The 14,247-nt window shown below is 43.3% G+C and overlaps 3 protein-coding genes and 4 non-coding genes across 9 annotated transcripts; 1 reads left to right on the forward strand and 6 right to left on the reverse strand.

Annotated features, from left to right (window-relative positions):
* Positions 1-2,721: 2,721 nt before the first annotated feature.
* mrm2 (mitochondrial rRNA methyltransferase 2) lies at positions 2,722-4,697 on the reverse strand. The gene is made up of 2 exons (XM_088357374.1): positions 4,322-4,697; positions 2,722-3,545 (listed from the first exon to the last, which is right to left on the reverse strand). The coding sequence occupies exons 1-2, from the start codon at positions 4,686-4,688 to the stop codon at positions 3,112-3,114; spliced, it is 801 nt and encodes a 266-aa protein (XP_088213500.1). The 5' UTR covers positions 4,689-4,697; the 3' UTR covers positions 2,722-3,111.
* A 163-nt stretch (positions 4,698-4,860) lies between these two features.
* On the forward strand, positions 4,861-6,302 carry nudt1 (nudix (nucleoside diphosphate linked moiety X)-type motif 1). Of its 3 annotated transcripts, none has more exons than XM_088357376.1 (4): positions 4,861-4,939; positions 5,013-5,168; positions 5,348-5,493; positions 5,571-6,302. In XM_088357376.1, the coding sequence occupies exons 2-4, from the start codon at positions 5,017-5,019 to the stop codon at positions 5,741-5,743; spliced, it is 471 nt and encodes a 156-aa protein (XP_088213502.1). In that variant the 5' UTR covers positions 4,861-4,939; positions 5,013-5,016; the 3' UTR covers positions 5,744-6,302. The 3 variants fall into 3 exon arrangements, with proteins under 3 accessions (XP_088213502.1, XP_088213501.1, XP_088213503.1); XM_088357377.1 differs by lacking the exon at positions 4,861-4,939 and having other exon boundaries at positions 5,069-5,168; positions 5,348-5,393; positions 5,456-5,493; XM_088357375.1 differs by having other exon boundaries at positions 4,888-5,168.
* snx8a (sorting nexin 8a) lies at positions 6,128-11,030 on the reverse strand. Its single transcript, XM_088357373.1, has 13 exons — positions 10,854-11,030; positions 10,021-10,148; positions 9,515-9,647; positions 9,259-9,449; positions 9,066-9,186; positions 8,793-8,929; positions 8,595-8,675; positions 8,368-8,528; positions 8,180-8,309; positions 8,040-8,108; positions 7,830-7,979; positions 7,601-7,750; positions 6,128-6,967 (listed from the first exon to the last, which is right to left on the reverse strand). The coding sequence occupies exons 1-13, from the start codon at positions 10,888-10,890 to the stop codon at positions 6,887-6,889; spliced, it is 1,569 nt and encodes a 522-aa protein (XP_088213499.1). The 5' UTR covers positions 10,891-11,030; the 3' UTR covers positions 6,128-6,886.
* Positions 11,031-11,657: 627 nt separating this feature from the next.
* Positions 11,658-11,729, reverse strand: trnae-cuc (transfer RNA glutamic acid (anticodon CUC)). Its single transcript has one exon. It is a non-coding gene; the product is annotated as a tRNA-Glu (tRNA).
* An 86-nt stretch (positions 11,730-11,815) lies between these two features.
* Positions 11,816-11,887, reverse strand: trnae-cuc (transfer RNA glutamic acid (anticodon CUC)). Its single transcript has one exon. It is a non-coding gene; the product is annotated as a tRNA-Glu (tRNA).
* A 95-nt stretch (positions 11,888-11,982) lies between these two features.
* On the reverse strand, positions 11,983-12,054 carry trnae-cuc (transfer RNA glutamic acid (anticodon CUC)). Its single transcript has one exon. It is a non-coding gene; the product is annotated as a tRNA-Glu (tRNA).
* Positions 12,055-12,138: 84 nt separating this feature from the next.
* Positions 12,139-12,210, reverse strand: trnae-cuc (transfer RNA glutamic acid (anticodon CUC)). Its single transcript has one exon. It is a non-coding gene; the product is annotated as a tRNA-Glu (tRNA).
* Positions 12,211-14,247: the final 2,037 nt, after the last annotated feature.

Consider the following 14,247-nt stretch of genomic DNA (forward strand, 5'->3'; position numbering starts at 1 on the left):
GCGTGCACTCACGGTAGACAATGAGGCACTCTAAAGTCCGTGGAATAACTAAATATAAGATACATTTTCCAAGCGGAATGCTTAAGCTAGCTAGCTAGCTAACAGCAGAAACAGTAAAGGCGCTCAAATTCTTTTACAGTGGAGGCGGGGCTCCTCAAACCAAAAAAAAGTTCAAGAATAAAATGCTCTACAACTGAGTACAACATAGATCTAAGTCCTTGCGTTTTTCGCGACGAAGAAAATCTAAATCGTTCATCGAATTTCAGCTTTCGAGGCCGCGCTGTAATTGTTAATAACGCTCAACAGGGAGACATGTTTACGTCCATGCCGCGCATCAGATAAAATCTGAAAGACAAATGAGGCAAATAGTCGGACCTCTGCCGAGAGGAGCTCGGAAAGATCAATGCAGCACTCCGGCCGGCCACAGCAAATGGACTTCACGGCGCGCCGCTGGAGGCCGGCCTGTCAATGTCTAGTCAGACTGTTGAAAAGTTTAATCCAATTGCAGGGCCCCGGCGAATCCGTCTTTGTTGACATGTGCGGTCCAATTTGTCTCTATCCTTCTTTCTTCTGTATTCCCACGGCGCCCCAGCCATCCAGGCGCACATTTTGGGACCCAGTTAAGACGCCGTTTATTATCTGGGGTTCAAATCAAACAGATAGAGGCGTTTCCGGCATCCGTCTATCAACTTAACTGTATCTGACAATCACCGCCGATACAGCTTCTGGAGAGTCACCCGAAAAGAAAAGCATCATTAGGGAACGTCATGGGAATCGGACTTTTTATACTTTAACGTGATTTGATCACTTTTTTTTTTTTTGCCGTGGCAATGGAGGATATGATGTTACTACTGCTCGGGAGGAAGTGGAAGTCACGTGACTGCTTAACAAACAGAAAGGCCATCGATTGCAGTCGGGACGGAAACAAGCCCCTGAGAGTAGATCTGAATGAAGTGAGTTAATCAACGCAGCGAGTTGCAGACAGAGCGTCAATAGTATTGAGCTGCCGTAAATATGAGGCGTGTATTTTACCCGTGCCGCCGCTTCGTACTTACCATTAGCTTTCAGCACCGAAGCAAAATATACTACAAAGATACCGGTGCCGTCTTAAAACTGCACTTTAGTGGGCGGTGTATTTCAAAGAACGCCGGTGTGGTAAACTTTAAGAAAATGTGCAGCGCTAGTTTGAAAATCAATCGAGGTCAGGCCGAACGCTTTTGGGTGAAAGCGATGAGTCAAGTAACATGACATCAGAAAATGTTTTTTTTAAACGGAGCTACTCAAACTCACCTAGTTGCATTTAATTAATTTTTTCCCGCTCTCTCTTTCTTTTAAACATTAAGATGCCGTAAGATAATAATTAAAAAGTAGTAACTGGTGTCAAAGAAATATTGTAGATTTTTGAGGAAGCACACATCCAGTTAAAAAGTCCATTTGAATTCTGAATGTGCAAGCAACAATGGCGTGACTCTGCATTATGTTGCCACTGACAAAGCGCCATTCAATCCCTCACTGAGGACATGAAAAGCCGTTTCCCGATGGTGCCTTTCGCCTTTTGTGGCACAACAAACACAACAGCCTGCTTAATTTAAAGCTTATCAACCTCCAGAGTGTCATTTTTTTTTTTAAATGTTTCCTCTCAAAATGGGGCAGAGTTGTGAATGAGGCTGTATTGGTCACTTTCACCTCTACCAACTTGATGATGATGGATGGAAATATCAAAAAGTGACATTGTGACCCTTGAGCAGATCAATTCCATCAGTTCCAGTGGTGGTAAATAGTTTCCAAAGAAGCAAAAAGAGAGAGCCATTGCAAAAGAATGACTCGCATGTAGTGTCTCAAGGCAAAGCGTGCACCAGACTGCTAATATTTCTCCTTTTTGCCTGACAGCAGCCACACTTTGTGTGTGTGTGTGCCAAGCTCCTCTACTATGCTCCTTCCTTGCCATTAGTCATGCGATATGTGAGGGCTCCTCATCACTAGCTCTCAATGACAGAGGGAGATATTTCTACATGGCCGCCGGTGCCAATTATTAGCATGAGCGGTGGTGGTTAAATGTCTTTTCCGCCCCTTGCAAGGCAAACAGCAAAGTGTGAGTGCAGTACAAACACTGTGGGCCCAGCTCGGAGGTTCGGTGGTGCATATGCTTCTTGGGGAAGGGTTACATTCTAAGCCAGCGCTGCTGCAACTGTTTGCAAAGATGCAAGGCGATCGCGGCTTCTCAGTCGCTTCAACAGTGCCACCTATTGGCGAGAGTGGTAAATTGCATCTACGATGTCTTCAAAAACACGTTTCAGTCGGTCTTTCCTAAAATCGGGAGTCAATATCTATATTCATTCATACATAACCACTGTATTTGTTTTTTATTTCTTTAATCGTGAAATATTACAAGCTATTTTCCTGACTATCAACCACACACCACTACCATTTCAATTCCTTTCAGTAATTTGTAAAATATCAACGTCCATTTTGTTTGGTTTTAATTAATTGGACTTTTTCTTAACTAATTCACATATCCATACACACAGTATGTATACTATATGCAATACTCTTATTTATAATAAACAATTAATATAATAATTATATTTTTATTCTTTAAATCATGTTCGAAATAATGATTCATTCATTCATTCATAACTTACAGAGGGTGCAGTTGTATCCTAATCAATGTGGGGAAAATATTACAGCACATAAAAACGGAAAATGAGTAACCATTTCAAATTACTTGAATCATTTTAGTTTTAATAATTACACAAAAACGATATTTCATTTTTTTTCAATCATAGCATTCAATATTATTGTTATCTGCGAATTGACGAGTGATCCAAACTGTGCCCTTTCTGGTAACAAATGTCCTGCAGACATATTTTTAAAATACAAGATAATATAATGTGATTAGATGGACATGGAAACATCCGAACATGTTCAACTGGATTGCACTTGATGCCAAATCTGAATCAGATCTAGAGTGACACTTGGTTTGACAAGACCATGTAAACACAAGGCACACTTGAATCAGAAATCCTTGGGACGAAAGATTCGGACAAAAGTTGTAGCCATGAAAAAAATGGCTACAACTATTTTGTCCTTCCTTGGTAGAGGTAATAAAGTCTATCCGCTGACTGATTTCCTGTAGTTTCTGGCAAGGAAATACCTCTCTGCAGAATCTTTGCGACTCGCATGTGGCTTTAAACTCCGAACACTCCCAAACGTGAGACAAAGTTTGTCCTGGAGATGATGGGCCAGGGAGCCATCCCAATATTTGCACAGCAGAGAGCCTCCGGGGCGCAAAATAGTCTCGGCCAAGTCCAGTAGTGACAAGCACAAACCCACGAGCCTCTCGTGGTCCATCTCCCGAAAGCCGCTGGCGTTGGGCGCCATGTCGCTGAGGAGGACATGAGCCCGGCCCCCAGGCAGTAAGTCGGGCAGCTTGGCGTGCGTGGCAGGGTCAGTGACGTCATGGCTTGACAGAAAGTGGGCACCATCCAGAGGTGCTACGTTTAGGAGGTCAATACCGATGACTGTACCCATGGGTGATGTTGGCTCTTTAGTTAAAACACAGTAAGTCATCTATCTTTAGGTGGATATGCATACAAGCAAGGCACAGCATGCAAAATATTCTATTTTTAAACTACCAATTCACTTTCAATGGAAGTTTGGTACGAGTGGGCAAACTCTAATTGTGTGCAACAGAGATGGGGACTCAAGTCACTGTGACTTGGACTCGAGTCGCTGTTTTGATGACTTGTGACTTGACTTTACTTGACAAAAAATAAAAAAAACTTGAGATTAGACTTGGAAGTTAAAGACTCGGGACTTGACTTGAGACACGATGACTTGAATGACTTCAGTGTTATTTAGTTTATGTTTTCAGTTTGAATATGAAATTAATCATACATTTTAAAGAATAATATTGATAACACGGTAGGAGCGCAGGTAAGATCAGATTCTGCAGGTAAAATTGCAATAATAAGGTGACTTGACTTGGACTTGACTTGACACAATCTGTGACTTGACTTGCCCAAGAAAAAAATGACTTGGGGCTTAAACTTGAGACTTTAAGGTTAAGACTTGAGACTTACTTGAGACTTGCACATGGTGTGACTCGGTCCCATCTCTGGTGTGCAAAACAATCACTGCCTTAGTAGTACAGTTCAGTCGTATTCAACATTTTTTGTTTTACATTTTGTGTAGTTTTCCAGACCTTTCTCGTAATCATTGGACAGTTTTGATGTACAGTTTATAAGCAGGCAAGGTTATTTCATGCCAAACTAAACAACGAAGGCTTCATGTAATTAACAATCCCCAACAATGAACTCACCTGTCCCCGCTGAATTGACCCGGTGCACGGCCACCTGGCTCCAGGCTCCGGGCGCCGCCCCGCAGTCCACCACGCCGATTCCAGGCTGCAACAGGCGGAATTTGTCATCAATCTCCAGCAACTTGAAGGCGCTCCGGCAGCGAAAGTTTAGAGCGTGGGAAGCTTTGACGTAAGGGTCGTTCGCCTGACGAGCGAGCCACCTATGCTCCGCGTTGCTTTTCTTTTTCGGGAGACGACATGATGAATGGAAAAACCTACGGTGGAGAAGATAAAACATGTTTTGGAGGGCAAATGTGAATGACAGCTTGTGTTGACAGAAAGCGTGTTGAACCGCGCATGTCTCAACTTTCAATTGAATGGCGTGCATCGGCTATATGTGTCCTCTGAAACAAAGTTTCCAGGAACCCATATTTGTTTGCTTAAAATTGACAATATGTCCGTTTTATCGGCGTTTATGTTTTCCATCAGTTCAACGTATGAGTGGTGGTTCATTTTCTGTTTGGGTTGGATATAACTGAGACTCTGAATTGTTTAAACGTAGAAACCCATCGCGTTTGTTTCTGGACGGTTATATTTGCGAGTGACACATTCCTCGTTTACCGGACCGAAACAGATCAGGTGATGTTTTAAGTAGTGACACAAGTTGTACGTTTTGGTTGATGTAATTGATCGATTCCTTTCTTGAGACAAGAGGGATGTTGAGTTCCAAGCTGCTGACTCTGGTTCTGGTGGTCGAGCCTGGCCGGGTGCTACTGGGCATGAAGAAGCGAGGGTTCGGGGCTGGGAGGTGGAATGGTTTTGGTGGGAAAGTCCAAGGTGGAGAAACTGTCGAGGAAGGAGCAAGGAGGTATGTTTATTTTTGATAGATGGGGATGTTTGCATGGACACTATAAACATGCAACACATGTGGACAGACAATATGAATGTACTGACAGGCATATATTCTTTATCCTCTTCTGAAAGATTGCTCTTGCTGCATATTACTGGGTCTGTTGCAAGACACCAATGTTTCTTTTTTTGGTTCAGGGAACTCCTTGAAGAAAGCGGCCTCACAGTGGACACGCTGGAAAAGGTGGGAAACATCAAATTTGAAATGGTCAGTGATGCGCAGCTGCTCGACGTCCATATTTTTAGGGCCGACTCGTACAATGGAGAGCCAACGGAAACGGAAGGTACTTTTCCACATCACCACTTTCATGAAACATTTCATTTGGACCAGGAATCAAATGTTCACTTTCTCATGCCTTAGAAATGAGACCTCGCTGGTTCGACTCTGACAAAATCCCTTTTGAGCAAATGTGGCCCGACGACAAGCTGTGGTTCCCGCTGCTGCTGCAGAAGAAGAAATTTGTGGGCAACGTTCAGTTCCAAGGCCACGACGTTATTCTAAGCTACAAGCTGGACGAGGTGGATGAGCTGTGAGATGATTGGAAGCTGTGTGGGAGGTGTCATTCCTCAGTGCCTGCTGTTCAGAAAAGACCGAGGTGCTGATGTGGAAAATATCGTCTTCTAGAAGTTGCCTTTGCCATTACTGGAAAAATATGAATGCTGGTAAAATGCCAAAAAATATTGGACCAAAATATAGCATAATAGCACAATTAGGGCTGAGCATATAGTTTGTCAATTGTCTATTTGTTTACAGCAAATTTACTTATTTGGGGAAATTTAACCTCAGTTGTCATTTTTGCACACAGCACGCATTTGGCGCCATCTAGTGACTGGTTGTTGCCAAGCACTATTATCATCCTTTTTGATAGCAAAAGTCACATAACGGTTCGTTAGTAATGTGTAAAAATACAAATCTGGTATTTTCCTTCATTTTATTGTTTAACACGGCAAAACAGATTCACCAGTCATCTCTGATTTCCTATAAAATGCCACCATAAATTGTGCAGTATTGTTTGTAAGATGTGCAAATCACTTTCTACAAGGTGTCAATTTTTTATAAGAATAAAAAAAGTGTTCCAAAACAGCTTTGAAACTGGTTTCACCTGCTTTGTGGGATTTCTACTATCCATATTGCACATCTGGAGTGTCATCAAAAGCTCAGCTCGTGTTGTCAGTAACTGTATTGTGGTGCTTTAAATTAGCTTATGAAACAAAGCACGTGGTTGAGTCGTCATGTCAACAATGAACTGCAAAAAACAAAACGGCAAAAAAAAAAAAAGAAAGCACGGCGATAAAGACGTGTATCATCTGTATCAAAAATCTGAGAGTAAAAATAAACACGATTCCCAGGATTTAAATAACGTAAAATATACTCGATTTTTTTTGCCCCTCCACTTCTTACGCAATAACTTATGAACATAAAGGGCAAGAATGTCCGCTGTGCTAACTTGGTCCCCTTTACAGCCTAGAGATTTACTCCCTAGTTGGCAGTAAAAGTTAATTTGGACACGCTAATACTAGTCGACAACCAAAATGTCAAAAGGCCAAAACTAATAGATTCAAACAGTGAGTGGTTGGAAACGCCACTTGAACTAAACGTAATGTGCGCTGTGCAGTAGGGAAAATGGTCTTTTTTTGTCTTCCAGTTTCGTCCTTGCGTCACGACAGATCCATTTGCTAAAGCGCAGGTTTGGAGCCGTTGTTCTCACTCAAGAGAGAGCTGAATTTTGGTTGCAGTTCATTCCACACTGCGCCCATCTGGAAAGACAGGCATATCTTATTTCTCTAAATCTTAAAATTGAAAAAAATAAAAATAAAATTACTTCCTTTGACAACCCAAGCTAATTTTATCTCCTTTCCATCACAAATAGCCAATCCTTCAACATCACCATTTCAATTACCGTATTTTCCGGACTATAAGGCGCACCTTCAATGAATGGCCCATTTTAAAACTTTGTTCTTATATAAGGTGCACCGGACTATAAGGCGCACCGTTAATGCATCATGTCAGATTTTCAATCCAAATCAAATCATTCTCCATTTTATCTTTTTTACTTCAACTTCAGACGCAACAAATTACTTCATAATCACAAAATAATGCTCTATAGTCTTTTTGATTCATGATTCATAGTCTTCAGCTTATGATTGATGTCATGACACAATGCTTCAGGCCAGTTTAAATTTAAGAATTTGGTCCATATATGAGGCGCTCTGGACTATAAGGCGCTCTGTCAGCTTTTGAGAACATCTTAGGTTTTTAGGTGCGCCTTATAGTCCGGAAAATACGGTACATCTCTATGCCGACTGTGTTTTGGTGCCACCTTGTGGTGGTTAAAAGTTTGTTTTCCAAATAGCTGGGCATAGCTTCAAAATAAAATAGCAAAGCGTTACCTCTCGATGTCCTTGCAACTGCGAGTCCACAAAGGCTCTCAAAATGTGTGCCGTGATGGGCAGATAGGTGAAAATAAGTTGCGTCTCTTGGTGAAGGCAGAAGAGCGAAAAGTAGTTACGCAGCTCCATGGTCTGCAAGGCGTTCTCTTGCTAGGAACGCAATCAAAGGAAAAGAACAAAAACATGAGCATCCTTGATGCACTCGGTTCATGAGCACGTTCGACTCTACCTGAACGATCCGCGATTCCAGCTGCTCCACCAACACGTGCTCTTTACTTTGCACCGTGTTGGTCATCATCTGCCTTCTCATCACGCCGTACTTGTGTAGCGCCCGCTGATGCTCGTGAAGCACGCCCTTCTCGTGGCGCTCGCACAGGTCCTGGAGAGCAAGCGATTTTATTTTCGATGCCCGATCGGCAACGCGGAAGAAAGCACCTACTTTGTACGACTGCAGCAAGTCCAGGAAAAGATTGAGTCGTTCAACCACGTTGTCATCTTCCCGTCGGCCCTGAGGGCGTTACGCGAGACGCCGTTAATTTTCGATTGCCGCGGTGAGATCGGGGGAAGACCGAGTCGCACCTGCTGAGCCGCTTTATCCGAGAGCACGGCGAACTCCACCGAGAGACTTTTGAGGGAGTGACACAGACGGCTCCACGTGCTCTGCGACGATGCCAACGACGGGAGCGACGACGTGTCCGAGCTCAACGTGCTGACGACGGAGTTGACTTGAGTACAAGCGGGGAATATTTCATTTTGTAACAAAATACCTGATCTCCCTGCCGAACATGAGGAGGTCATTGGCGTTGCCCTTGGAACGCTCGGCGATCCTCTCGGCGTGCTCGCGCAGTTTGGTGAAGTTGTTGTAGATGTTCTTGATGAGTTCTCTGCTCACGGTGAACTGCACCTGGATGTCGGCGGGGAGGAATTCCTGGACAAAAAGCGGCAACAATGAGAGCTTCTCAGAGTCGACTGGAAGTTGATCAAATTTACAAACCTTTGCCACGGTTGCGTATCTGTTGGTTATGAACTCGTCGCCGGTTTTCTTGTAAGCGTCACGCAGCCTAATCTGGACATCCTGTTTGCAAAGTGGGTTGAAAAGGGGGGGGGGCAATGAATAACTGGAAGTTGCCGTGGCGATATCACTCCTCGCTTTGCCGAGGCAGCATGTTTGCACAAAGGAAAAAAGGCATACAGAGCCGCTGAAGGTCAAGAAGGTCTTGACCAGCTCGTCCTCTGAGAAGAAAGGATGAAGCGCCACCAAGTTGAGGAACCTCGCCAGCGCTCGCCTCCTGGCCTCGATGAAATCCCGCTCGGAAAACGACATCAGGACTGCGGCAAAAGACTTTCGATTACATCGCAAGTCTCAGCGAGGGAAGGAAAACCAGGTTCCGTCGCACTCAAACTGTCAAGATCTCCATCCTGTTTTGATGAAGGCGGAATGTGGAGCGTCGAGGCGAGTTTGTACCTCCTTTGAGCATTCTTTTGGGCGGAAGCGAAGGCACCACTCTGTAGGCGAATCTCTGAAGCAGGATCTCATGGAAGACGTCAAAGTCACTGTAGCGCCGGTAAACGGACATTTTGTAACGCTGAAGGAAAAAAGGTCAAATTAGGCAATGTTGGGTTTTTTTTATCTGCCGTGATTGGACGCTCTTCCTCACCAGGCTTGTGATCATGTACTCCACATGCTTGAGAAACAGGCCTTTCTTCTCCGGTATGAGTTCCACCTTGACCGCGTCTCTCTTCAGCAGCCTGTCCAGGTCCAGGGACAGCGTCAGCGCGTCTCGCCGAGCCGGCTGCATCCTCAGCGTGCGCAACTCACACGGCTCCCCCAGCTGAGGCTTGGGGAACTCTGCAACAGAAGCGTGACCCAACGACTCGATCGACTAAACATTGACTTTTCAAACGCTTATCTACCTTGAATGTAGCTCTCGAGGACTTTGGGACTCGGCTGCTTCCCTTGTTGGGCGACGGCGATTAAAGCGAGCGCTTTGTAAAATGCCAACTTGCTCAAGAATCCATCGGCGGCTGTATAAACGTTTTCTGCAATCTGGCGGGGTCAAACAAAGACGGTTAGGCAACAAACGAATCAGCGTCACACAAGTCCGCCAATCTAAATTTAACTGTGGTTTGCATTCCGTCTGTGCAGGAATGGACACAAAGCCACAAAGCTTCTGTAAAGCCGCAAAAATAAAGGTTTCAGTTTGAATCTGTTATTTTTGTCTTTGTATTAAAAGTCTACACACCCCTGTTTGAATGTTTTTCTATTTCCAATTTCTCGATTCATAAGGGAGGTGAAGTCTTTCATGTATGACTCACCTGACATGTCATCACAAACAAACATGTGACATCATCTGATATTCATCAAATACATGATTTCAACAAATAATTAGCATCGTGCGTCAAAATTGGAAACACCTCACCTGGGCTTTAACTGCCTTGGAGAGTTTGGTACTTTCAAGCAACCTTTGAAACACTTCAACCTGAACCTTCTCATCGTTCTGGCAGCAGACGGCCTCGTGCACTTCTCGGTAGTAGGCAGGAACTGAGCCTGGAGAGGAACAATTTATCAATTTGTTTTTGGAACTGCGTGACCTCTTCGGGTGGCATTCACAATTTGGGTTTCAAAGAACCAAACAAGCATGTTTTGGGAGTGTGGGAGGAAGCCAGCATATCCGGGCAAAGAAAGATGACAACATGCAGATTCCACTCTTCGAATCCAGAGCTCAATCCTGAGTGGTAGACATGCTAACCACTCCATCACCATGTTGCCACAACCTGCACGCTCATCAAAAAACATTTCACAACTCACCATGTGACAGTTGTGACTTTTATGATCAGCCTTTACATGTCAGCTTCAATTATTTCACTTTTATTTACTTATATCAAAGCATAAATCTTGCAGTTGGCTATTTTTGTAATATATAATAGCCTCAAAAATCAATTAATGAATTGGCATTATTAGGGTCATTTTCTACTGTTTCAGCATACCAAATTAACGTCAACCTTTAAGAAAACTGCATCAAATCTTCATCGGTTTGACACTTTTTGTACGTAACATGCAGGTGGAACGAAAATACAAGTTTAAAACACGAGTTGTCATCGGTTACTTGAACGGTGTGAACACACGACCAACAGAATCGTTTTAGCTAACTTTACGCTTGATCTACGCACGCAGCAAAGGGAAAGAAAAAGTTTATGATTTGCAAAACAGCGCAGAGGAAAGCGATGGGGGCGAGAAATGCACATACTGTACCTTCATTGATCTCTTCGGCCATGGCTCGGACTGTCATGTGAGCTCAAGAGCGCCTCCATGTGATTTCCTGCAGAAACGAAAAAACAAGTCATTTATTTCTTAAAGTTGTAGGAGGCTGCCGCTGGTGTAAAGTCCAGAGGACAAATGGCCACTATAAAGTCCAGTTGGCAGTTTAACGTGACAAACGTTTTATGATGTTTTAAACGGGGCTAGATTAAAGCGTTTGTAGTTATAATATATGCAATCGTAGTGATTTCATGTTAACGAGCTTTGCAATATGCCATCATCTTTAATAATGGTGGATTTAGATAGTACTTTTTATTTCTGTCCTTGTTTTGTCTACCTATTTCTCTTTTTTAACTTTGTTTTGTTTTCTGTGTTTTTTGTTGCCTTAATTTAATTTCCACAACGGTCTTTTTTGTGCATTTTCCGACGGTTCCTGAATCTATCACCACACCGCAATGCGATAAATTACCTCTAGACGGCGCTAAAAGCATCATTGAGCTGGTTTGACCCGGGTGGCCCGATAGTCAACTTAAAGTCTTTACAATAATGCAACAAAGTTTTGTTCAAGTTGGGTTGTCAAGAAAGCTGAGATGTTTGTAAGCGTCCCGATTACTCACAACTCATATTTAATACTGAATATATATTAGGAAGATGGAGGAAGTCAAGTTACTCAGATTAATACTATACGTTTATACTTATTAAACATTGCGTGTATGAATATTATTTTTTGTCTTATGGACATCAAATACAATTCGACCTTCGAAACGCTACAAATAGCGAGGAAATCAAAAGACAACGTTCCCTGACCGGGAATCGAACCCGGGCCGCGGCGGTGAGAGCGCCGAATCCTAACCACTAGACCACCAGGGAAGCTGATTGTGGTTACAAACTTTTTTTTTTTTGGACGTCAGATAAAACTGTACCATTGAAGAAAGCGAGGAAATAAAAAAAGGAAGTTCCCTGACCGGGAATCGAACCCGGGCCGCGGCGGTGAGAGCGCCGAATCCTAACCACTAGACCACCAGGGAAACTGATCGTGCTGATAAACTGTCTTGTGTACATCAGATAAAACTGTTTCATGGCCAACTACAAATACATAACGTGAGGAAATCAAAAGACTGCGTTCCCTGACCGGGAATCGAACCCGGGCCGCGGCGGTGAGAGCGCCGAATCCTAACCACTAGACCACCAGGGAATGCGATACATGTAACAAACTGTCTTATTGACATCCGATAAAACTGTATCATGGAACATGAAGTGAGGAAATCAAAAGAGTCAGTTCCCTGACCGGGAATCGAACCCGGGCCGCGGCGGTGAGAGCGCCGAATCCTAACCACTAGACCACCAGGGAAACTGAAAGAGCGGGTGAACTATGAAGTTATAAAACCAAAAACATTGTTCTTATGGTAAAACTTCCTTTATTTTATGAACCCCTTAACCACATCATGTATGGATGGTCTTTCAATCTATTTCATCTCATGTAGAATGCCCTCATAATCGAACGACTTGGCTATAACATACAGTTCTCACAACGAACACACGAGGGAACCAGAGCACCTTTTTAAATTTAAAGCTCAAGTTTCAAGTGTCGACCTTTCGGTTCGGAAAAAGGGATGGGTGGATAAACAGCACGACACTAAAAACACATTAATAACATACAGCATTGGATGAAATAGAAGTCCAAACAAATCACTTTTACATTGTTGCTATTTTGACCATTTCTAATTTCCATTAAAATATTCTCGAAATACCAACATTTGTTTTTATTTGTTTTTAGGAGCTGTCGATCATTTATAGAATAAAATAAATGTAACTTTTACATAAACGTATACCCATAAATGATTAAATTGGAGCAACTCTTAAACTTAGTTTTCTGAATTGTTCAATTAAAACCTCTGATTGAGCTGTAAATAACTGAACCCTACATGTGAAAATAAACGGATTAAACTGGCATGAAATGTTATTTCCAAGATGCAGGTCAGCATTGTTAATGCGTCAGTTGTCCGCTTTTGTTGTCTTTTAAATGCCTATGTGTTGTGTTGTGCTTAGGGCACACTGCCTGTGACCACGTGACCTCCTTTCTATTGTGCACGCTGACTGACAAGCGTGCCGAGGCACAATAAAGTCTGGGCTGCCGATAAGCACATGCAAATGCTTCAATAAGCAACACATGTCAATTGCATGTGCTGAACGCTATGACACATTATTTGTGTGTGGATCGGGTGAATAATTGAAAGTAAATTCCAAAAATAAACCTGCCTGTAGGTGACATTGTGAAAATGCTGTGCTAATGATGGCTTGAGAAAATGGTTAAGTTCAGCTATGTTAGTGCTCATAATGGCCACTTCCGCTTCTTCCAAGAAAATATTGACTTAAAGTGTAATGTTTTGGCTACACACTGCTCTTGTACTCAGGGGTTTTCCTGGCGCGGGAGGTTGGGAGGTCTCCAAATAACGGACAACTCAGCATGCCGCACGAACACATCCTCCCACTGAGTATTTGCTCGAGGCCAAAGGTCTGGTTGCCCTCCCTCAAAACATGTCTTCATAAATGCAAGACGTTATTGTTTCAACTATTTGTTTGCATAGCTGCAGCTTATCAGCGAGTTTTTGTGGGGGGTGTTTCTCAGCACAGGCTGGACGTGCTTCGATGATGTTCCTAATCTTTTGTCTATTTTAACGGACCAACATTCCACTGGGCAGCCAACGTGCTGTCACTCAATCATGTGGCATGCTAGCTTAGCATTCCCGCTAACGCCCCAGCATGCTCAAAATGCAAAGGGGTGAGCCCATGCGGAGCGCTATCAAAACACGGGCCTTCTGTAGGCCCAGCAGGGGTCAGGGGTTTGAGATTAGGGCCATCGAGGTGGCAAGTGGGGTCGTAACTCCACATCTGGACTTGTCATCATCATTTCTCCTTTTTTTTCTTCTGCCTGACGACGAAAAGTCCACTGATGCAAACACACACACGTACATACGCGAGGTATTCTAACTCAGCGTGTCAAGATCTATGCATGAGGGGTCAAAAGGTGCCAGTCACGGTTATCGGGTCTTAACTGATTTAAAATGCTTCTCCAGATGTCTGCGTTACTCTTATTAGATCACATTTCGGATTCGTAAAAAGCTGACAAGTCGGCAAAATAATAAAATGGGCAGAATTCAAAATCAAACACCACATTGGTGGCTGGTTTTATTTTTATTTGCTTTATTTATCGCTATAGCGCCCCCTAGCCCCTAGCTAACGCTAGTTGCTGATAAATTAGTTTCATGATTTTCCAGTTGAGTCACGCTCATTAACTGACCCAAACTTCACTCGCAGCCCTGACCCCTGACCTGAAACCCTAACCACAAGCCTAACTCGGTGGGTTGCGCCTGCCACTCAACAACCC

Source organism: Syngnathus floridae, chromosome 17 (assembly GCF_059516105.1).
Source record: "Syngnathus floridae isolate MCC-2025c chromosome 17, RoL_Sflo_1.0, whole genome shotgun sequence".
Taxonomy (NCBI): Eukaryota; Metazoa; Chordata; class Actinopteri; order Syngnathiformes; family Syngnathidae; genus Syngnathus; species Syngnathus floridae.

Excerpts from the sequence above, each read along its gene's own strand:
- mrm2 (XM_088357374.1), bottom strand. The coding sequence starts at position 4,688 with ATGCACGCCATTCAATTGAAAGTTGAGACATGCGCGGTTCAACACGCT. Across the intron at positions 3,546-4,321 it reads GGTCAATTCAGCGGGGACAG|AGCCAACATCACCCATGGGT; the intron begins GTGAGTTCATTG and ends TTTTAACTAAAG.
- nudt1 (XM_088357376.1), top strand. The coding sequence starts at position 5,017 with ATGTTGAGTTCCAAGCTGCTGACTCTGGTTCTGGTGGTCGAGCCTGGC. Across the intron at positions 5,169-5,347 it reads GTCGAGGAAGGAGCAAGGAG|GGAACTCCTTGAAGAAAGCG; the intron begins GTATGTTTATTT and ends TTTTTGGTTCAG. Across the intron at positions 5,494-5,570 it reads AGAGCCAACGGAAACGGAAG|AAATGAGACCTCGCTGGTTC; the intron begins GTACTTTTCCAC and ends CTCATGCCTTAG.
- snx8a (XM_088357373.1), bottom strand. The coding sequence starts at position 10,890 with ATGACAGTCCGAGCCATGGCCGAAGAGATCAATGAAG. Across the intron at positions 9,450-9,514 it reads CCTCGAGAGCTACATTCAAG|AGTTCCCCAAGCCTCAGCTG; the intron begins GTAGATAAGCGT and ends CTTCTGTTGCAG. Across the intron at positions 7,980-8,039 it reads ACTTGCTGCAGTCGTACAAA|GACCTGTGCGAGCGCCACGA; the intron begins GTAGGTGCTTTC and ends CTTGCTCTCCAG.